General features: G+C 40.4%; 1 protein-coding gene and 1 pseudogene across 2 annotated transcripts in view; one reads left to right on the top strand and one right to left on the bottom strand.

Moving 5' to 3' along the window:
• Positions 1–1,150: 1,150 nt before the first annotated feature.
• LOC123482785 lies at positions 1,151–6,292 on the bottom strand (annotated as a pseudogene).
• A 6,528-nt stretch (positions 6,293–12,820) lies between these two features.
• LOC121572371 (phosphofurin acidic cluster sorting protein 2) overlaps positions 12,821–23,542 on the top strand; it is a 101,579-nt gene continuing 90,857 nt past the window's right edge. For both annotated transcript variants that reach the window (XM_045211693.1, XM_045211692.1), the window contains exon 1: positions 12,821–13,174. In XM_045211693.1, the coding sequence (XP_045067628.1) occupies positions 12,942–13,174 (233 nt within the window). In that variant the 5' untranslated portion in view covers positions 12,821–12,941. The remainder of the gene's footprint in view (positions 13,175–23,542) is intronic.

Raw genomic sequence — 23,542 nt, 5'->3', positions numbered from 1 at the left:
CAAAGTTGTTTTCCATCATTCTTTATATCATTGATCTTGGCTTCATAATACAGTTTCTTCTTCTTTTTGTTGAGTTTAGTCACATAATTTCTCATTTTGCAGTAAGTCAACCAGTCAGATGTGCAGCCAGACTTATTAGTCACTCCTTTTGCCCCATCTCTTTCAACCATACAGTTTTTAAATTCCTCATCAATCCATGGAGCCTTAACAGTTCTAACAGTCAGTTTCCTAACAGGTGCATGTTTATCAATAATTGGAAGAAGCAATTTCATAAATTCATCAAGTGCAGCATCTGGATGCTCCTTATTAATCACATCAGACCAACAAATATGTTTTACATCATCCACATATGAGTCACAGCTAAATGTTTTGTATGATCTCTTATACACTATTTTAGGCCCAGCTGTTGGAATTTTGGCTTTCCTGGATATAGCCACTATATTTTGATCACTGCATCCAATGGGTCAGAGTGACCACGACATTCTTGGTAACCTCCCTGACCAAGGCCCTTCTCCCCCGATTGCTCAGGTTGGCCAGACGGCCAGCTCTAGGAAGAGTCTTGGTGGTTCCAAACTTCTTCCATTTAAGAACAATGGAGGCCACTGTGTTCTTGGGGACCTACAATGCTGCAGAAATGTTTTGGTACCCTTCCTCAGATCTGTGCCTCGACACAATCCTGTCTCGGAGCTCTACGGACAATTCCTTCGACCTCATGGCTTGGTTTTTGCTCTGACATGCACTGTCAATTGTGGGAGCTTATATAGACAGGTGTGTGCCTTTCCAAATCATGTCCAATCAATTGAATTAACCACAGGTGGACTCCAATCAAGTTGTAGAAACATCTCAAGGATGATCAATGGAAACAGGATGCACCTGAGCTCAATTTCAAGTCTCATAGCAAAGGGTCTGAATACTTATGTAAATAAGGTATTTCTGGTTTTTATTTCTAATAACTTTGCTAAAATTTATAAAAACCTGTTTTGACTTTGTCATTTTGGGGTATTGTGTGTAGATTGTTGAGGAAAAATATGTAATACATTTTAGAATAAGGCTGTAACGTAACAACATTTTGAAAAAGTCAAGGGGTCTGAATACTTTCCGAATGCACTGTATCTCTAGCTAAGATTCCAAGTGTGTCAACATACACAAATCACATAATAGGGTAGACTGGGTGTTTGGCAATACCACACTGGTTGTATCCTTTGGCTATGAGAATGTACCCGTCTCTTCCCCAACCTGTCCCCCAGCTGCAAAACCAATGGAGAAATTAAAGAATACTTAGTACCGAGTGTGTGTACATTTACATTAGATATGTACATGACGTGTGAATACAATTAAAATCCATTAAAACCTGGCAGTACAATTTAATTTTGAACTTTTCTTCGACAGTGTGCGTTATAAAATGGGGATTATTTAACTAGATTTTTTGTAAACTGAGCAATGCGTAAATGGTGGCCTTTTTATAACACAAATTGCTGAAGAAAAGTGTTGAATTAAATTAAATCACACTGGCAGATTATGATGAGTTTTACTGTATTTTCTGCATCGAAAAGGTTGCCCTATGTAATTAATATTGAGTTGTTGGATGACTTTATACTGTCAAAGTAAACACTGACCTGTTTTTCACAATCCAGTAGTCCAGGTAAGAACTACCATACCCGACAGCCAGTACAGCATGGTTGGTTCTTGTTGAACAGTCAGGCTGGTAGAGGACTCCTAAAGAACACTACAAAAGTTAATGTGCAATTCATATGTATTTATTTACAATTTAATAGAGGTAATAGTAACCCTTTACTTAAAGCATCCAGGTATAATGCATTATGCGGTTATAATGCATTACGACTTGTCATGATGATGTATGACCCCTTAACATTATAATAATTTCATAGTGATACGGGCTAAATGACCAGTTGAAAATGTATGCATAGAAAGACATAATATAAGCCTTGATATAAGACATTATAAAGACTCATACATGGTTATAACAAGTTATGCCTGGATGCTTTAAGTAAAGTGTTTCCAAAGTAATTTTTGTTATGTGTCTTCATGTGTAAAGTATGAGTTCTTTCACAGTATGACCAACCTGGGCTGTAAACCTTTGTCAACAATGATACTTTGTACTCCTCAAACTAGCAGGTTAAACATGAACTGGTATTGGTAAGACTAGGGCTGTTTTCTCTTCTTATTTATATGTTGCTTAATGGTTCACACCTAAAATTGTAGTAACACGTTTGCAGAAGAGTCCATGCAGTAAAGTCAAACTACTACAATCTCAAAAGAGATAATCTATGACCTCTTTTTGGAGAGCGTACCCTTGACATGAATGTACATGTATACTTGTTCACATCTAATCATAGGAGTGTGACACCAAGCTCACCATCTTTGTAGAGTTTGAAGGAGGGATGTCTGGCATTCACAGACACAGCGATAGGGCCGACCTCATACAAAGTGTCTTTTCATCCAGAGAAGGAACTCTGTTGAAGCCCTTGCACCAGGCTTCCTTTGTTGCATTCTGGTATTTACAAGGGCCCACCTGAAAACAGTTTATTTTTGATCATCTCAAGCTTTACAGTGAGCTTTTCACTCATCTATTCTATGTACTTTCCAAAATTCCCACTTTTTCCAGAAATACCAGTTGGAGGATTCCTGGTTTCCTGGTTATTCCCTCCTGATTCCAAGAATCTTCCAACTGGAATTTCTGGAAAACCTGAGAATTTTGGGAAAGTTACCAGAATTTTGCAACCCTAATGGTAACATATTGTATTGTACCTCTGCAGTGTAAGGATATTTCCTCTCCGACATAATCCCATGATCTGAGACATAACTAAAACACCTCATGGCCAAGCCACCGTCACAGCCGTTATTGTCATAGTCTCCACTGCAGTCCACCAGGTTCTGCTCACTCAGAGGCAACAATATGCCTGTCTGCTTAAACAACTGGCCCTCCAGGGCTCCGACTGCAGCAAATGCATAGCAAGATCCACAATGTCCCTAGATCAAATAAAATAATTTTCATATCTTCTGTTTGCTTTGACGTTATTGCCTAGAAGTAAATGCATAGCAAAGTCCACGATAAAATACACGTTTTATTTCCCCTATTGTGCTTTGAAGTTATCCCCTAGAAGTAAGGCGGCATGTTTTTCCTGGTAAAGTGCTCAGGAAAAACTCCTGTCCCTACTCATCATATCAGGCCACTACCTCAACAGTTTTCTCACCTTTCTAAATGCATAGAAAGTGGCTTTTCATGTCATGTCTAATAAGTGGCACCTAGACTACCCACTCCTTTAATCCTTTCTATATCAGTGTCAATCTGTACAATACCAGAAAAATGAAGGGGAGAATCCTAACTTCCAGTTAAGTCACATTTTTACTTAGTCATGCATGATGTCAATGGGAGACTAAGTGAAACTTCGACTTAAGTAGAAGTTAGGATTCGCCCCCAAAGTGAGAGAGAACAAATGAAAGAGGCTGCTCTTCAACCTGGCTCTTCACTGGAGTCACATATCCATATTGACGCCAGTCCCACGTCTCGGGAGCTGCTGAGAGACTGCTGTTCCACTCAGAGAGGGGGATCCCATCCAGGCTTTTCTCCGCCTCAGCAGCATTAACTGTCAGCAAGGTGTGGTACTCTTTATTTGTCTGGAACACAGAATTAAATAGAACACTAGAATGGTTCGGCATACTAATCTTAGTCAGGAAAATGTGTATTCTAGAAATTGATTAAATATTGTATAAAACAATGAATGTGTAGATATATCTGCATTGTACTGTATCTCTGTGGTCTGGACAAATTGGGGCAGGGGGTGTCATTCATTACTACAATACAGCATATATAGTACTTCCCACAATATTGCCTAGTCATATATGTTTTGTGTCTTGCTGGAGCGAACTGACATCTAATGTATTTAATGGGAGAAACAGGTAGGCCTAATATGAACCTCTGTAGTGATAACATTTCAAGTTGTGTTAAATCTCACATAACTCAGTTTTGGAAAATACTGACTTTATGACGAAAGTTATCCTATTTACACTTTTTAATCCATTTTGGCACTAGAATTTATGTTTATGACTACTATCGATGACACATAGGCCGTTTTCAACCAGAGAAGTTGTTTATTCAGTTCAGCTCTTCTTTAATATTAAGTTGTAAAATACTGAACTTCCCCTTTATCTGGGACTTAATAAAACAATCTGTAAAAGCTGTTCTCTTTCCTATTTATATTTCTTAAATTCATGTTTCATGCTCATCCAATTGCTGGCCCAATTACAATTGTGGCTTGACTTACCATGTCTCCAAACTGGTTCATTCCCAGGGTGAAGGTGCGCTTGCCCATTTCTGCCTCCAGGTTGTGTTGACGGATGAGGCCTTGGTTTGTCTCCCAGATCATCCTTCTGAAGCCCTCGTCCACCTGAGAAAGATAAGCCAAAGGCCCCACAAGTTATTGACGTCATGATTAATCTCTATGGGGCAAATCTTAACACATCCTAAACTTCCACTTAAGTCACATTTTCACCCAGCTAGCACACTTGGTTCCTTGGAAGTTGTGGGAACGTACATTTTGGTTTCACATTGGTTATGGGCATGAAGGCATACGTTTCCTGACCGGTAAAACTGAACAGAAGTGAAAATTTTCCCTGTTCTGGGAATGTTAATTTATTGGTTGCAGAGAGGTTCTGAGAACATTTTACTATGGTTCCCTGAATGTTTTCCTGGGAAGTTTTATTAACGTTCTGAGAACGGAAATTCTAGGTTATTTGAAGGTAATTAAATAACGTTGTGAATGTTTTGAACAAAATGTCAAAGTTATTTGGAGTTTTTTAAATAATTTCCTTAAAACTTTCACTGAATGTTTCAATAAGACGGCTAGCTTAGTTTGGGTTAACTGTTTTGAACTCCAAGCAAGGAGAGGACACATGGAAATGTATTTGCTTAGGCATTAATCGTGCAAACACATTTATTTTGTATTGTGACTCGGCATCAGTGTGATTCAAACCTATGATTTCTAGTCTCAATCCATTGAATTAGTCCACTGCACCACCAGGATGGAGCAAGCATGCCATGTTTTTTTTAATTCATACAAAGCTGTTCATTTTAGTCTGTTCAGACAGACCCTATTTCAAAGGAAACAAGCACTCATTAAGATCAGGTGTGGAACACACTTAACAAGATAGAGGATGGAGAGAGTTTTGCTGACGCTGAGAACGGAATGTATATGTTTTTAAATAGCATTCTTAGAACATTCTTTGAACGTTACTACAGTTTTCTTGTGTTTTTTATGGAAAATGTCCTTAATGTTCTGAGAACCTTAATGTTCTGAGAACACTTTAAATAGAACTATGAGGAAATCTGTAGGAAACGATATGCTGAAGTACTGAAATTCCAATAGAAGTATGTTTCTTAACCTTCTCTAAACTATTTGAGAACATTCCCAATAATAAACCAGTTGGAGAACGTTCCTAGAACATTACCAAAAATTCAATAAAATGTAACCATGTTTGAACTTTTAGGAAACGTTCTGTTAAAGTAATGAAATACCAAGAAAATAAAGTTATTTTGTCAAGTTCCTTAAATGTGCTGAGAATGTTTCAAAGCCAAGCAACTATCCTGTACCATTCCCAGAACGTTGTGGGAAGGTTGTGTGCAAAATAACCATAGGACAACCACGCTTTCACCAAGCTCTAAGAAACATATGGTTCTCAGAACATTATGTGCTAGCTGGGCACAATATTTGACTTTAAAGTGCAATATGTAACTTTTTGGGCCACCTGACCAAATTCACATAGACATGTGTGTTATAGATCTGTCATTCTCATTGAAAGTAAGTCTAAGAAGCGGTAGATCTGTTCTATGTGCACTATTTCTATGCCTCCCATTCTTACGTTTCGTTTTTGCGTCTTCTACTTTTGGTTTTGTACACCAGCTTCAAACAGCTTTATATAAACATATTTTGGGTTATGGAAAATATATTTCATAGAGGTTTAGATGGTACAATGATTCTCTACACTATACTTGCTTGTTTTGTCACATGAAGTGAAGTTAGGCAAACTATTAGAATTATAGCAACCAGGAAATTATGGAGCGATTTCTGCATATTGCATCTTTAAGTGAAAGTTAGGATTAACTCAAATGATTGGCATACTGTGTTTGCCATAGGCTCTAAGTAACCTTGGCATACTGTTTGCCGTGTTGGGTTTTCCACTCCTCCCAGATGCCATCCAGCTCAGTGCTCAGTGGTTGTTTGAAAGAGGACACCACTGCACACAATGCCATTAGTATGAGTTTCACCTGCATTCTGCACACACACACACACACACACACACACACTGTTAGTATTTACAGCTACATTTCTCTATCATTTGTAAACGTGAAAAGTTTCCTGAGTTTAAAAAAATTAACCTCTAATAAGTACCTTGTGAAGATAGCACAATAATGTAGCGATGAAAAAATACATCAAGTCGTTACCTGGGTTTGAATGCTCCTGCCTGGATGTGAGGGGAATATGAAAGCAATGTAACGGTTAATAGTTTTTAGGCTTCCTCTTTACTGTAACAAGCCTATTTCTGATGTGGATGGGTGTTATAGAAGGATCATAGTAAACCTAGTTCCTGTATTTAAACATCTGGTATGAAAGAACAAGTTCCTCTTCATGAGAGTTAGTTTCAATCATCATCTCTATAAAGGTTTCTATGGTCTAGTTCGTAATATTCTCCCTGGAATATGTGTTATAATGATACAGGCATGTGCTTTAATTATGGGAATTGATATTATGGAGGTACATTGGGGCCCGAAATGACTGACAACCTTGATAAAGATTAGCAGAAATGACTGTATAAAATAAATAATTCAAATACTGAGCTATATTGTATGCACCCAAAAGCAATTAATTATATTATTTTATACTAATACAATTGCTCAGAGAAAGAGATTTTGTTTAACAAGTAATACAAAACAATCTACATTTTTAGTCATTTAGCAGACGCTCTTATCCAGAGCGACTTACAGTTAGTGAGTGCATACATTATAAAAAATAATAATAATTCATACTGGCCCCCCGTGGGAATTGAACCCACAACCCTGGCGTTGCAAACGCCATGCTCTACCAACTGAGCTACATCCCTGCCGGCCATTCCCTCCAACACCCTGGACAACACTGGGCCAATTGTGCGCCACCCCATGGGTCTCCCGGTCGGAGTCGGCTACGACAGAGTCTGAATTCAAACCAGGATCTTTAGTGGCACAGCTAGCACTGCGATGCAGTGCCTTAGACCACTGCGCCACTCAGGGTAAACATGATTGACACCACTGTTTTCAATACCTTTCAAGACCTCACCTTGCGAGGATAACGTCTCTGAGCCTCTTTGTAAAATGTTTATTGAGTTTGAGAACACATTGGGAGGGATCTTAGAGCATTCCTCCATACAGAATCCTTCCAGATCCTTGATATCCTTCGTCTGTGCTTATGGACTGCCCTCTTCAATACAAACCATAGGTTTTCAATGGGTTTCAAGTCCGTAGAGACTGAGCTAGCCATTGTAAAATGTTCATTTTGTGGCCAATTAACCATTTCTTTGTGGATTTTGATGTGTGCTTGCTTGGGGTTATTGTCTTGCTGGGAGATCCACTTGTGGTCAAGGTTCAGCCTCCTGGCAGACGCAACCAGGTTTTTGGCTAAAATGTCCTGGTACTGGGTAAAGTTCATGATGACCTTAACAACGGCCCCAGGACCAGTGGAAGCAAAATAGACCCATAACATTAAAGATCCACCACTATATTTTACAGTAGGTATGGGGTTCTTTTCTGCTTATGCATTCTCATTTCAATGCCAAACCCACCACTGCAGTGCGTGGCCAAAGAGCTCTATTTTCATGTCATCCAACAAATGTAAATGCCTGGAGTTTGCTAAACGGCATTGGCACTTGGATTGGAACCGGTGCTTTGGTCAGATGACATGAAAATAGAGCTCTGTGGCCACCCACACCAGTGGTGGGTTTGGCGTCGAAATGAGAATGCGCAAGCAGAAAATAACCCCATACCTACTGTAAAATATGGTGGTGGGTCTTTGACGTTATGGGTCTATTTAGCTGTCACTGGACCCTCCCAATATGTTCTCCAACTCATAAAACATTTTAGAAAAAGGCTCAGTGTCATTATCCAGGTTAGGTATTGAAAGGTCAAAAATGTTGTGTCAATACGTGTCAATAATTTTGACCCCTACCTTTTTGAGAAATGTTTGCATTACTTGTTAAACAAAATATATTTATCTGACCAATTGTATTAGTATAAAATAATATAATTTCCCAATTGTTTTGGGCATACAGTGGGGAAAAAAAGTATTTAGTCAGCCACCAATTGTGCATGTTTCCCACTTAAAAAGATGAGAGAGGCCTGTAATTTTCATCATAGGTACACGTCAACTATGACAGACAAATTGAGATTTTTTTTCTCCAGAAAATCACATTGTAGGATTTTTAATGAATTTATTTGCAAATTATGGTGGAAAATAAGTATTTGGTCACCTACAAATAAGCAAGATTTCTGGCTCTCACAGACCTGTAACTTCTTCTTTAAGAGGCTCCTCTGTCCTCCACTCGTTACCTGTATTAATGGCACCTGTTTGAACTTGTTATCAGTATAAAAGACACCTGTCCACAACCTCAAACAGTCACACAAATAAGTATTTGGTCAATAACAAAAGTTTCTCAATACTTTGTTATATACCCTTTGTTGGCAATGACACAGGTCAAACGTTTTCTGTAAGTCTTCACAAGGTTTTCACACACTGTTGCTGGTATTTTGGCCCATTCCTCCATGCAGATCTCCTCTAGAGCAGTGATGTTTTGGGGCTGTCGCTGGGCAACACAGACTTTCAACTCCCTCCAAAGATTTTCTATGGGGTTGCGATCTAGAGACTGGCTAGGCCACTCCAGGACCTTGAAATGATTCTTACGAAGCCACTCCTTCGTTGCCCGGGCGGTGTGTTTGGGATCATTGTCATGCTGAAAGACCCAGCCACGTTTCATCTTCAATGCCCTTGCTGATGGAAGGAGGTTTTCACTCAAAATCTCACGATACATGGCCCCATTCATTCTTTCCTTTATACGATCAGTCGTCCTGGTCCCTTTGCAGAAAAACAGCCCCAAAGCATGATGTTTCCACCCCCATGCATCACAGTAGGTATGGTGTTCTTTGGATGCAACTCAGCATTCTTTGTCCTCCAAACACGACGAGTTGAGTTTTGACCAAAAAGTTCTATTTTGGTTTCATCTGACCATATGACATTCTCCCAATCCTCTTCTGGATCATCCAAATGCACTCTAGCAAACTTCAGACGGGCCTGGACATGTACTGGCTTAAGCAGGGGGACACGTCTGGCACTGCAGGATTTGACTCCCTGGCGGCGTAGTGTGTTACTGATGGTAGGCTTTGTTACTTTGGTCCCAGCTCTCTGCAGGTCATTCACTAGGTCCCCCTGTGTGGTTCTGGGATTTTTGCTCACCGTTCTTGTGATCATTTTGACCCCACAGGGTGAGATCTTGCGTGGAGCCCCAGATCGAGGGAGATCTGGGGCTCCACACAGTTGATTTCTTCAAACCAAGCTGCTTACCTATTGCAGATTCAGTCTTCCCAGCCTGGTGCAGGTCTACAATTTTGTTTCTGGTGTCCTTTGACAGCTCTTTGGTCTTGGCCATAGTGGAGTTTGGAGTGTGACTGTTTGAGGTTGTGGACAGGTGTCTTTTATACTGATAACAAGTTCAAACAGGTGCCATTAATACAGGTAACGAGTGGAGGACAGAGGAGCCTCTTAAAGAAGAAGTTACAGGTCTGTGAGAGCCAGAAATCTTGCTTGTTTGTAGGTGACCAAATACTTATTTTCCACCATAATATGCAAATAAATTCATAAAAAATCCTACAATGTGATTTTCTGGAGAAAAAAAATCCCAATTTGTCTGTCATAGTTGACGTGTACCTATGATGAAAATTACAGGCCTCTCTCATCTTTTTAAGTGGGAGAACATGCACAATTGGTGGCTGACTAAATACTTTTTTTCCCCACTGTAAATATCACAAATCCTATATTATTTTTTCCCTAGTGGGGCAATAGGTTTTCAAATGACTGAAATGCTTTCTAAATATAGTTACAATCAAATTATAGATGACTTACTATAAGATTTACATTTCTTATAATTGTAAAATAAATATGATCATACTTAGTGACAGTATAATATTGGCACTATTTAATTTAACTGTCAACAGAGAATTTTCTCCTAAACGTCCACTGAGCGGCGTAGAGACACCATTCAAATGTGTGCAGACTTGTTACAACTTCAGCTTTAAGCACGAAGTGATTTTGTCCATCTGTGACCAAGAGAAAGGGGTCTTCATTCAGTTCTATTAAATTATTTCATTATTATTTTTTCATGTTGAGAGCTTTAAATCTGGCTGAGAATATCACAGCGAGATGAAACCACAATGGCTGGACTCAATAGACAGTACATTTGCCGTCTCCCAAGCTGAGGTGGGTTCAGTTCGCATGAATGTTTGCTACATGGCGGAATGGTTTGTACTGAACGACACGTTGCCCCAAAATGCTCTTGTACGTTCTTGAACAGACTTTGAGGTACGTTTGGTTCCGTTTGGTCGGGTGTGGCAAGGTGAGGTTTGAAGCAATGACGTATTTAGCAGTGGCCATGCTAACAGCGTTACCCAACCCACAACCCAACCCCTCCCAGTTTTTCAACTGGTCGTTCAGTACATCCAGAGAGGAAGAGGCGAAGTGAGAGGTTTTACTCTAAATCTGTCCACGAAAAATAAGCCCACGAAATGAATGATTTTTGTATGGAGGTCAATGAGAGAGTGTCAAATTTGGTCAACAAAAAATGTAATTGCTAATTTGCTATGTGAGGCTTATTTGATCTAATAGAAGTTTCGTAATGGTTAGGTTGTTACAAATTCTGATATAAGTAAACGCACGTGGCATCTCAGCAACTGAGAAAAAAAACAGCTTTCAATTTGGAGTTGTGCTTGTTGTCATAGAGATAGAGGACTCATGGACCATGCCATTGAGGGTTTCAATAGTAGTCAACTGGATGGGGATTCCTATGAGTTGGGAGCAATCAGCCAATGAAGAAGAAGAAAACGGAATACTTTAAAATGGAGATAGCCTGTATGGCACCTCCCATTCTGTCACAGACGCTATAATAGCATAACTACAAAGATGAGTTCTCTATCTATCTCTATGGCCTGTTGTTCACACGCGTATCTGCGCTTCCTCCCGCCTGCCTTCCATCTTTGAGGACATGCATGTCCATTGTTAGAGCGGTCAATCGACTATCTTGTCAATATAATAGACAATCTTTGGTATAGCACCGTTTCCGTTCAATTGAACGTTCCAGAACGTGAAAACGTACTGAACGCAGCCCTGGGCTCACTCGCTCAGAGGAAGAGATAATCGATTCTTTGTCTGCATAGGCCAGAAAATGTTACACCACCTAAAGGGTGATGGCAGTTGTTGCCTCTCATTCAATTAGTGATGGTGACCTGTCTGAGCTGGTGCACTTGTCTACCCAGTATATTTGGTTTAGAAATATGATTTCCTTTGAGAACTGCAGTAACACTTGACGTAAAGCCAACAGGTTTAATGCTTTATTACTTTATAACCATATGTGAGCCCTTGTAATTTTAATGTCTTATCACAAGGCTTATAATATGTCTCTCTGTGTAGCACATGTTCAACTGACTCAAATTATTTTAGTCAGGATCATTATAAGAGGGTAATAAGACATTCTGCGGGGGTCATATACATGCGTATGACCCGTCTTACAGTGCATTATAACTACACTAGAATGCTTTACTCCTGTTAATGTCAGATATGAGCAGAAGAGAAGATATGCATGCAATGTCCCTATTCAAGCTATAATCACATATAAATACAGTAGTAGCAGCAGTCAATGTATCTTTGATTGCCACTGGAGGGCACTACATCATACTAAACAAGGTGTGGGTGCTCCTTATGGGTAACTAAATTGGGACCAAGTCAAGCCCTGTCCTAGTCAGTGCTCAGCCTGCTCACCAGCAAAACTATTGACAGAAATTACAGCTGGGGATCAGACCTGGGTCAAATAGGCCTACATGTCAAGTAATTTAGTTTGCCCAGTACAATGGAACCAATGGAATAGTCCCAAAAAAACCAACCTAATTTAAGCACACACAAAATAAACTATGTAATAAACAGATTACAAGCAGACCTTCAAATGAAGTGTAACAGAAGCATCTTTTCTCCAACTGTTGATGGAATGTGCAAGCGACACAGTGGATTTTTTATATCTATAAAATTACATTTTAAAATGACTTGCTTCTAATGAAAAGTTTTATATCACCATATATCACAATTTCCGTCTCAGTAATGGATTATAGGCTAGTAGAGGAGAAGGATTTTATATTAAGGAATACATCATTGGTTGTTGCAGAAAAAAAAATATGAATGAATGATCACTGATATAAAGTATCATTAGCCTATATAATATATAACGTGTCTTACTATGGTCAAAGTGTCCAATCAATAATTATGCATAGACCAATAATTGTCTACTAGCTATTGGATTATCATTGTGGTTAATTAAAATGAATTAATGTTATGATAATCCAATAATATTCAGCTCTGATTTTTTATTTACAATCAACCAATGACTAGCCCCTTTGAAAAATCAGATGGTCTGTGGGCGCCCCTAGCGTTCAATAGTAGAACCGTGCCTCGTTTTTGTGTGTGCGTGCTGAATAACGCCCCGCCCAGATTTGTGTTCGAATGCCTCTGTTTCAGCACTATCTCGATATGCTAGCCTTGAGCTGCCTGCTACATTGAGAAGTTTCTGTGATATAGCGGAGGGTGCCTACGCGAGCGAGCATCACAGCCTGATAGCCTGCTGCTACCCCGGGAGAGGCGATGATGGCGGCGGCCGTAGAGAGAGGAGGAGTGCGGGCCGCTTTCCTGAATCCAGGCAGCGGCAGCGGGATCGGTGGACCACCCCCGGCACCTATGCCCACTGCTCCCGGAGCCGTGGTTGGAGCAGGAGGCATGGGTTCGAATTCGGGTGGGTCGGATGGTCCCATGCCCGTGCCTATGAACCTTTTTGCAACATGGGAAATAGACCGTTCTTCTCCAAGTTGTGTTCCAAGGTAGGCTAAGCTACTTACATTGCCCAGCACATATGTAATACTTTTTCTTTGTGAGTGGACGTCTGTAATAATGTTTCCAATTCGGAGTGGTTGTTACAAGATAGCTAGGCTACATTTTGAAGTCTGTTCCATGGTCTGTAGCAACAACCTCACACATCCATAATTGAATGACATTTGGTTGAGTTTGTTGTTGGTGTAGGTCACTCGGACTAGACAGTCAATTGCTCGGGATTTATCATTTACATTTACCTTTTTAAATCAGTCTGCCCTCGTAGTCTGCTTTGTTTATGTTTATTTTAAGAATGTACGACAAAGAACAACATGACGATAAAGCTATCTTAATCCCACAGAAGGTTAGGCTATACGCAGACTGAACAACCGTTTTCTAGACAAAAGAATATGCAATTGCATAGGCTACATTACTAGCTTGTTGGACAAGTTATAACCTACTTGTATTATTGTTTTGCTCTCCATAGAAAGGGTTTGCCTGGCATAGTCCCCTTTTGACTTTCACAGGGACACTTTCCCGTTATTTGAAGACGATAACCGTTATTCTAGGCTACATGGAGTTATTTTCACCGAGCTAAACCGTTTGTTATGAATTATATCCACCCATAGCCTACATTCCAGAGCTGCATGGCAAAACAGACTTGATATGTAGCTAGAAAATCTGTTTGCCAGTCAATGAAACTGCCTCGGGAATCTACAGGGAACTGCCAAAATAAAGGAAACACTTGAGGAAATGAGGGATACAAAGTATATTGAAAGGATGTGCTTCCACACAGGTGTGGTCCCTGAGTTAATTAAGCAATTAACATCCCATCATGCTTAGGGTCATGTATAAAAATACCCATTGCCCATTATTATGGCTACGATGGCTAGAAGAAGAGATCTCAGTGACTTTGATAGAGGTGTCTCAAAGGAGCATAGGGTGTGTGTCTGTCACCAGATCTCAACCTAATGGCCAACTTGCGTAAAAATGGCAGAATTCAGAAATTATGTCATTGTTTTAGCACTATCCACTGAGTTTAACTAAAGCCAGCGATATGGTTCAATGTGCCAATAAATCAGCACAATCTACTTTTTCGTTTTTTTAAATTGCCCCCATCTTGAAGCAAACATTTCTCTAATGGCCATACAAAAAAAGAGCGACAGAGAGCAAAATTAGGAATTATGGTAACTGATGCAAGCAGTAGAATCACTTTTTTTTTTAAACAGGTAAAAATACACCTTATTGAACAACGGGGACTGTGAAGAGACACACACAAGGGTATAGACACATGCATACGCACGCATTGTGATATTGTGGTATGGTGGTATTAAACATTTTGTATTGTAGATAGGTAGTGGTGTAATAATGTCATATGATGTACTGTTTTATATTTTGTTTTATATGTAATGGAAGTGCTTTAATATGTTTGGACCCCAGGAAGAGGCAGCAGCTAATGGGGATCCCTAATAAATACAAATACAAATAGGCTACTTAGCATAGTTTTTTGGTCCAACCTACTTACAGTAGGCTTAGGCCTATTCACTCAACATTTGATTTGATGGAACAATCTTTGACAACACTTTATTTGAACTGAACAGTACCAGTCAAAAGTTTGGACACACTTACTCATTCAAGGGTTTTTCTTTATTTAGTGAAGACATCAAAACTATGAAATAACACAATCATGTAGTAACCAAAAAAGTGTTCAACAAATCAAAATATATTTTATATTTTAGATTCTTCAAATAGTCACCCTTTGCCTTGATGACAGCTTTGCACACTCTTGGCATTCTCTCAACCAGTTTCACCTGGAATGCTTTTCGAACAGCACTTGTTGGCTGCTTTTCCTTCACTCTGCCGTCCGACTCATCCCAAACCATCTCAATTGGGTTGAGGTCGGGTGATTGTGGAGGCCAGGTCATCTGATGCAGCACTCTCCTTCTTGGTAAAATAGCCCTTACACAGCCTGGAGGTGTGTTGGGTCATTGTCCTGTTGAAAAACAAATGATAGTCCCACTAAGCCCAAACCAGATGGGATGGCGTATCGCTGCAGAATGCTGTGGTAGCCATGCTGGTTAAGTGTGCCTTGAATTCTAAATAAATCACAGACAGTGTCACCAGCAAAGCACCACACCATAACACCTCCTCCGCCATGCTTTACGGTGGGAACTACACAAGCGGAGATAATTCGTTCACCCACACAGCGTCTCACAAAGACGCGGTGGTTGGAACCAAAAATCTCCAATTTGGACTCCAGACCAGAGGACACATTTCCACCAGTCTAATGTCCATTGCTTGTGTTTCTTGGCCCAAGCAGGTCTCTTCTTCTTATTGGTGTCCTTTAGTAGTGGTTTCTTTGCAGCAATTCGTCCATGAAGTCCAGATTCACATAGTCTCCTCTGAACAGTTGATGTTGAGATGTGTCTGTGACTTGTACTCTGAAGTATTTATTTGGGCTGCAATTTCTGAGGCTGGTAACGCTAATGAACGTATCCTCTGCAGCAGAGGTAACTCTGGGTCTTCCATTCCTGTGGCGGTCCTCATGAGAGCCAGTTTCATCATAGTGCTTGATGGTTTTTGCGACTGCATTTGAAGAAACTTTCAAAGTTCTTGACATTTTCCAGATTGACTGACCTTCATGTCTTAAAGTAATGATGGACTGTCGTTTCTCTTTGCTTATTTGAGCTGTTCTTGCCATAATATGGACTTGGTCTTTTACCAAATAGGGCTAGCTTCTGTATACCCACCCTACCTTGTCACAACAGGAAAGAAAGAAGGAAAGACATCCACAAATGAACTTTTAACAAGGCACACCTGTTAATTGAAATGCTTTACTATCTCATGAAGCTGATTGAGAGAATGCCAAGAGTGTGCAAAGCTGTCATCAAGGCAAAGGGTGGCTATTTGAAGAATCTCAAATATATTTTGATTTGTTTAACACTTTTTTGGTTACTACATGATTCCATATGTTTTGTTTCATAGTTTTGATGTCTTCACTATTATTCTACAGTGTAAAAAAATAGTAAAAATAAAGAAAAACCCTTGAATGAGTAGGTGTGTCCAAACTTGTATATGTGCAAGCATTGGTGAATGTAAGCATTGTACTAGTACATCGTCATTTTTGTGTCAAATCAAAAAACATAATAGATGTGGTAGTAACTGACACAGATTATAGCATGAGTAGGTATATTATTACTGCATTGATATTTATATGAAGAGGTGGCCATTTGAGTTTGGACCAATATAGGAATCAATTTAGCCTTTTCTCATATAGAAACTGTTAGTTGTAACCTTCGTGGTGAAGTTTCCCATAGGGACAGATCTAGGATGAACTTCCCCTCCCCCAATCCTAACATTAACCATTAGTGGGAAAAATGCAAAACTGACCCAAGATCAGAGTCTAGGTGCATCTTCACCCATCCCTGATTCCTCCATCTGTGGGTGGACTAGTATCTGTTCATCCATAAAAGGACATTCCAGACATTTGAAACGTCTGTATGTTTAAAAGGAAGAGCTCTGCTTGTCTTCTGTCACAAAAATCAGTCCAATCCACCCTTTCATCTCAGTCAAAGGGAACAGAAAGGGTAGCCCATTCTAGATCAGATGGGAGGTCAGGGACCTCCACATGCACGTACGCGTACATGTGCATCGGACACATACACATTAAGGCTGGGAGATGTTACCTAAAAATCATATCTCTATCTTTTTCGAAGTTATGGGTGATTCACGATATACAGTATTCACGAGTCACTGAGCTTTTCAGTAAGGCCATTCTACTGCCAATGTTTGTCTATGGAGATTGCATGGCTGTATGGTCGATTTTATACACCTGTTAGCAATATGTGTGGCTGAAATAGCGAACGGGAAGGTGCACACGGCATAGAAGGAGCGAAGGAGACGAGACCAAAAAGACAGAACGCTCATAAAAACTGAAAAATATAAAAACCTTGATTCTCGCGATACAGGCATTTGAAGCATTGCGCTAAAACATACATTTGAATGAATCTAATTAATTTGATATCACCCAGCCCTAATACATACACACAGACACACACATTATAAAAAATAAAAAACACTGTCTCTGATATGCCACTCACACACACAACCCGATCCCGGTTTCTCCTCAGAAGGTAGAGATTAATAACCCACCCAGGAATAGATGGACACAGTAATTAAACGTGTGCTCTGGAATGAGGTTAGCCAGCCAATAGCGCCTCTATTATTCATGCTGTTTTATTGGTGTTTAATTGGTGCAGGGCCCATTTATTCCTGATGGAGTGGGGTCCCCTGTAGCTCAGTTGGTAGAGCATGGCGCTTGCAACGCCAGGGTTGTGGGTTCGTTTCCCACGGGGGGCCAGTATGAAAATGTATGCACTCACTAACTGTAAGTCGCTCTGGATAAGAGCGTCTGCTAAATGACTAAAATGTAAATGTAAAATGGGTAGCTTGGTTTAAAAGGGATGGGGTTGACATGATTGAATGTCCTGTAGGATAGGGAGTGACCTATTTAATATTGGAAACGATGAAAAGCCTATATTGGCTAATGTATAGTACAACATCCAGTGATTCTCAATGGCTACCTATGGAAATTGAATAAGTTTCACAACTAATGGTGGTAAGGTATTAACTGAGTTGAATATGGTACATCCTTTGTAAGGTGCAAATCAAAACCAACCCACTGTTGCATACTTGCTTATTGGTTAAAGGCTAAAGTTATACCCTTACATTTACCCTGCAAACAGCAGGGGTGATCCCAAATGGCACCCTATACCCTATATAGTGCACTACTTTTTAGCAGGGCCCTACTAGGGAATAGGGTGCCATTTGAGACACAGCCCATGAGTTACCCTGCAAGGAGGTCTTTGTAAAGCATTGCCCCAAAAAGTGGTTGAACTTTGGAGCCAATGCCCTTTAGCTTTAATCATTTTCCCTTCAATTTTAATGCTTAAAACACATCAACATACAGAATCCACTTAGTTCAGTAATGAAGCATGGCACTTTTGTCACCAAAGAAAAACCTCTTCTATTACTTGATCTGGCACTTAGTGCAAATCCCTGATTTAAAGTTCCTGGTTCCTTATCCCCTGTCAGTTGATTTGATGTCTTCATTCAGCTGGTGCTGATCTCTCTCTCTCTCGCTCTCCATTTACATTTTAGTCATTTAGCAGACGCTCCTATTCAGAGTGACTTAGTTAGTACATTCATCTTAAGATAGCTAGGTGGGACAACCACATATCCTAGTCATAGTAAGTACATTTTCCTAAATGAAGGTAGCTATCAGCAAAGTCAGTGCTAGTTAAAAAAGAGTCAAGTCTCTCTGTCTCGCTCCGAATCCTCTTCAATATTTAAAACTACTATGGTAGGAATTAATTGCAATTGGAAAGGGAGCGCTTACGGACCTCGACTGTGCTCGTTTTTCATCCTGTGCTCTCCGAAGGCCTACTACTGGCTTGAAAGCAGATAACTGAACCCCACGGGTTTGATTAAATTGCGAGTTTCTGATGTCATCGCCTCAGGCCCCTTTTAATGTGTGGAATGGATCATGGTCAGAGCATTCGCCCTCCTGACGTTAACCTAGTTAGCATTCGATACACATTCATTATTGAATGATAATGCTTTTGACATTTTGTTATTTGTGGCCTGTTTTTGTGGTGAATATTTCAGAATCTGGTCCTTGGTCAACAGAAATGTCAACATATTATGTAGTTGTTGTTGTTATACCATCTATTGTTTTACCCTCTGAGCCACAGTGGACAATCGCTTGTGTATTTTTTTCAGGTCAGCTTTTGGGGCGTATATGCATGTGTGTCCAAGTGAAAGAGGCCCAGCTTCATATTGTTATTGGAGGAATTACCAAAAAGGCCTCACCCCAAATCAGAAGCACATGCTCTCTTTTCCGAAAACTATCACAGAACTATGGCAAGCACTTACAGGATCTTTGTTGTGCTTTAGAATGTGGAGGTGTGTGTGTGTGTGTGTGTGTGTGTGTGTGTGTGTGTGTGTGTGTGTGTCAGGAAAATAGTCTGGTCCAGTGTGGATTAGCTGAGGTTTATAACCCCTGCTGTAGCATGTGTTTCTTTCTGCAGCTGTTCCGACACCAGAGTGCTAGCCAGCTAAGCTAATATTTGTGTGCAATGTGAAACCAGGGCGTGAACTCCCCTTAAAGCCACTACAGTAGAGCAATAGAGCACCAGCCGTTCAACGCTATAAAGTTGGACTCACTGTAGTAAAATTGACTATGTTGTTCCTCAGTTCACAGATATTTTGTTGGTAGTCCTACTACACAAAAAAATACCAAATTGAAAATTGGCCTACAATGACTCAACCAGTGAAAGGTTATGACTCATTGCAAATTCAATCAACTAGCCACGTTGACACAAGGAAACATACATTCAAATGTTTGTTGAAAGACACAAAGAATCTATGTTGACTCAACCAATTTCTGCCAGGGATGAGACAGTTTTGGCTTCTTCCCGCCCTTAAAAGAAAAATCCACCCAAAAACAATCAATTAGTATTTGTTTCATTAGTCCATTGTTGATATAGTCCCAAAATGTTTTGCACGTCACCAATCAAGTTCTCAAGATGTATAGCTTCCCCAAACTGTTGCCACAAAGTTGGAAGCACAGAATCGTATAGAATGTCATTGTATGCTGTAGCGTCAAGATTTCCCTTCACTGGAACTAAGGGGCCTAGCCCGAACCATGAAAAAACGCCCCAGACCATTATTCCTCCTCCACCAAACTTTACAGTTGGCACAATGCATTGTGGCAGGTAGCGTTCTCCTGGCAACCGCCAAACCCAGATTTGTCTGTCGGACTGCCAGATGGTGAAGCGTAATTCATCACTCCAGAGAACGCGTTTCCACTGCTCCAGAGTCCAATGGCGGCAAGCTTTACACCACTCCAGCCGACGCTTGCCGTTGCGCGTGGTGATCTTAGGCTTGTGTGCGGATGCTCGGCCATGGAAACCTATGTCATGAAGCTCCCGACGAACAGTTATTGTGCTGACGTTGCTTCTAGAGGCAGTTTGGAACTTGGTAGTGAGTGTCGCAACTGAGGACAGACGATTTTACGCGCCACGCGCTTCAGCACTCGCCAGTCCCGTTCTGTGAGCTTGTGTGGTCTACCACTTTGCAGCTGAGCCGTTGTTGCTCTTAGACGTTTCCACTTCACAATAACAGCACTTACAGTTGACCGGGACAGCTCTAGCAGGGCAGAAATTTGTATCCTATGACGGTGCCACTTTGAAAGTCACTGAGCTCTTCAGTACAGGCCATTGTACTGCCAATGTTTGTCTATGGAGATTGCATTGCTGTGTGCTCAATTTTATACACCTGTCAGCAACGGGTGTGACTGAAATAGCCAAATCCACAAATTTGAAGCAGTGTCCACATGCTTTTGGCCATATACTGTGTGTGTGTGTGTGTGTGTGTGTGTGTGTGTGTGTGTGTGTGTGTATATATATATATATATATATATATATATATATATATATATATATATATATATATATATCCAGTCAAAAGTTTGGACACACCTACTCATTCAAGGGTTTTTCTTCATTTTTACTATTTTTTACATTGTAGAATAATAGTGAAGACATCAAAACTATGAAATAACACATATGGAATCATGTTGTAACCAAAAAAGTGTTAAACAAATCAAAATATATTTTAGATTCTTCAAATAGCCACCCTTTGCCTTGATGACAGCTTTGCACACTCTTGGCATTCTCTCAACCAGCTTCATGAGGAAGTCACATGGAATGCATTCCAATTAACAGGTGTGCCTTCTTAAAAGTTAATTTGTGGAATTTCTTTCCTTCTTAATGCATTTGAGCCAATCAGTTGTGTTGTGACAAGGTAGGGGGGTATACAGAAGCTAGCCCTATTTGGTAAAAGACCAAGTCCATATTATGGCAAGAACAGCTCAAATAAGCAAAGAGAAACGACAGTCCATCATTACTTTAAGACATGAAGGTCAATCAATACGGAAAATGTCGGAAAATGTCAAGAACTTTGAGTGTCTTCAAGCGCAGTCGCAAAAACCATCAAGCGCCATGATGAAACTGGCTCTCATGAGGACCGCCACAGGAATGTAAGACCCAGAGTTACCTCTGCTGCAGAGGATAAATTCATTTAGAGTTACCAGCCTCAGAAATTGCAGCACAAATAAATGCTTTACAGAGTTCAAGTAACAGTCACATCTCAACATCAACTGTTCAGAGGAGACTGTGTGAATCAGGCCTTCATGGTCGAATTGCTGCAAAGAAACCACTACTAAAAGACACCAAGAAGAAGAAGATACTTGCTTGGGCCAAGAAACACGAGCAATGGACATTAGACCGTTGGAAATGTGTCCAAATTTGAGATTTTTGGTTCCAACAGCCGTGTCTTTGTGAGACGCGGTGTGGGTGAACGGATGATCTCCGCATGTGTATTTCCCACCGTAAAGCATGGAGGAGGAGGTGTGGGGGTGCTTTGCTGGTGACACTGGCTGTGATTTATTTAGAATTCAAAGCACACTTAACCAGCATGGCTACCACATCATTCTGCAGCGATACTCCATCCCATCTGGTTTGGGCTTAGCGGGACTATTATTTGTTTTACAACAGGACAATGACCCTACACACCTCCAGGCTGTGTAATGGCTATTTTACCAAGGAGAGTGATGGAATGCTGCATCAGATGACCTGGCCTCCACAATCCCCCGACCTAAACTCAATTGAGATGGTTTGGGATGAATCAGACTGCAGAGTGAAGCAAAAGCAGCCAACAAGTGCTCAGCATATGCGGGAACTCCTTCAAGACTGTCGGAAAAGCATTTCAGGTGAAGCTGGTTGAGAGAATGCCAAGAGTGCAAAAATGTCATCAAGGCAAAGAGTGGCTATTTGAAGAATCTCAAATACAAATTATATTTTGATTTGTTAAACACTTTTTTGGTTAATACATGATTCCATATGTGTTATTTCATAGTTTTGATGGCTTCACTATTATTCTACAATGTAGAAAATAGTAAAAATTAAGAAAATCCTTAGAATGAGTAGGTGTGTCCAAAGTTTTGACTGGTACTGTATATAAATATACAGTTCAAGTCGGAAGTTTACATACACCTTAGCCAAATACATTTAAACTCAGTTTCAGTTATGCCCACAGATTTTCTATAGGATTGAGGTCAGGGCTTTGTGATGGCCACTCCAATACCTTGACTTTGTTGTCCTTAAGCCATTTTGGCACAACTTTGGAAGTATGCTTGGGGTCATTGTCCATTTGGAAGACCCATTTGCGACCAAGCTTTAACTTCCTGACTGATGTCTTGAGATGTTGCTTCAATATATCCACATAATCTTCCTTCCTCATGATGCCATCTATTTTGTGAAGTGCACCAGTCCCACCTGCAGCAAAGGACCCCCACAGCATGATGCTGCCACCCCCATGCTTCACGGTTGGGATGGTGTTCTTTGGCTTTCAAGCCACACCCTTTTTCCTCCAAACATAACGATGGTCATTATGGCAAACAGTTCTATTTTTGTTTAATCAGACCAGAGGACATTTCTCCAAAAAGTACGATCTTTGTCGCCATGTGCAGTTGCAAACTGTAGTCTGGCTTTTTTATGGCGGTTTTGGAGCAGTGGCTTCTTCCTTGCTGAGCGGCCTTTCAGATTATGTCGATATAGGACTCGTTTTACTGTGGATATACAGTGAGGGAAAAAAGTATTTGATCCCCTGCTGATTTTGTAAGTTTGCCCACTGACAAAGAAATGATCAGTCAATAATTTTAATGGTAGGTTTATTTGAACAGTGAGAGACAGAATAACAACAAAGAAATCCAGAAAAACGCATGTCAAAATTTTTTGAAATTGATTTGCATTTTAATGAGGGAAATAAGTATTTGACCCCCTCTCAATCAGAAAGATTTCTGGCTCCCAGGTGTCTTTTATACAGGTAACGAGCTGAGATTAGGAGCACACTCTTAAAGGGAGTGCTCCTAATCTCAGTTTGTTACCTGTATAAAAGACACCTGTCCACAGAAGCAATCAATCAATCAGATTCCAAACTCTCCACCATGGCCAAGACCAAAGAGCTCTCCAAGGATGTCAGGGACAAGATTGTAGACCTACACAAGGCTGGAATGGGCTACAAGACCATCGCCAAGCAGCTTGGTAAGAAGGTGACAACAGTTGGTGCGATTATTCGCAAATGGAAGAAACACAAAATAACTGTCAATCTCTCTCGGCCTGGGGCTCCATGCAAGATCTCACCTCGTGGAGTTGCAATGATCATGAGAACGGTGAGGAATCAGTCCAGAACTACACGGGAGGATCTTGTAAATGATCTCAAGGCAGCTGGGACCATAGTCACCAAGAAAACAATTG

This window comes from Coregonus clupeaformis, chromosome 38, assembly GCF_020615455.1.
Source record: "Coregonus clupeaformis isolate EN_2021a chromosome 38, ASM2061545v1, whole genome shotgun sequence".
Lineage (NCBI taxonomy): Eukaryota > Metazoa > Chordata > Actinopteri > Salmoniformes > Salmonidae > Coregonus > Coregonus clupeaformis.
Note: the sequence above shows the minus strand (reverse complement) of the source record. Positions and strands in the feature narration are given on the sequence as shown.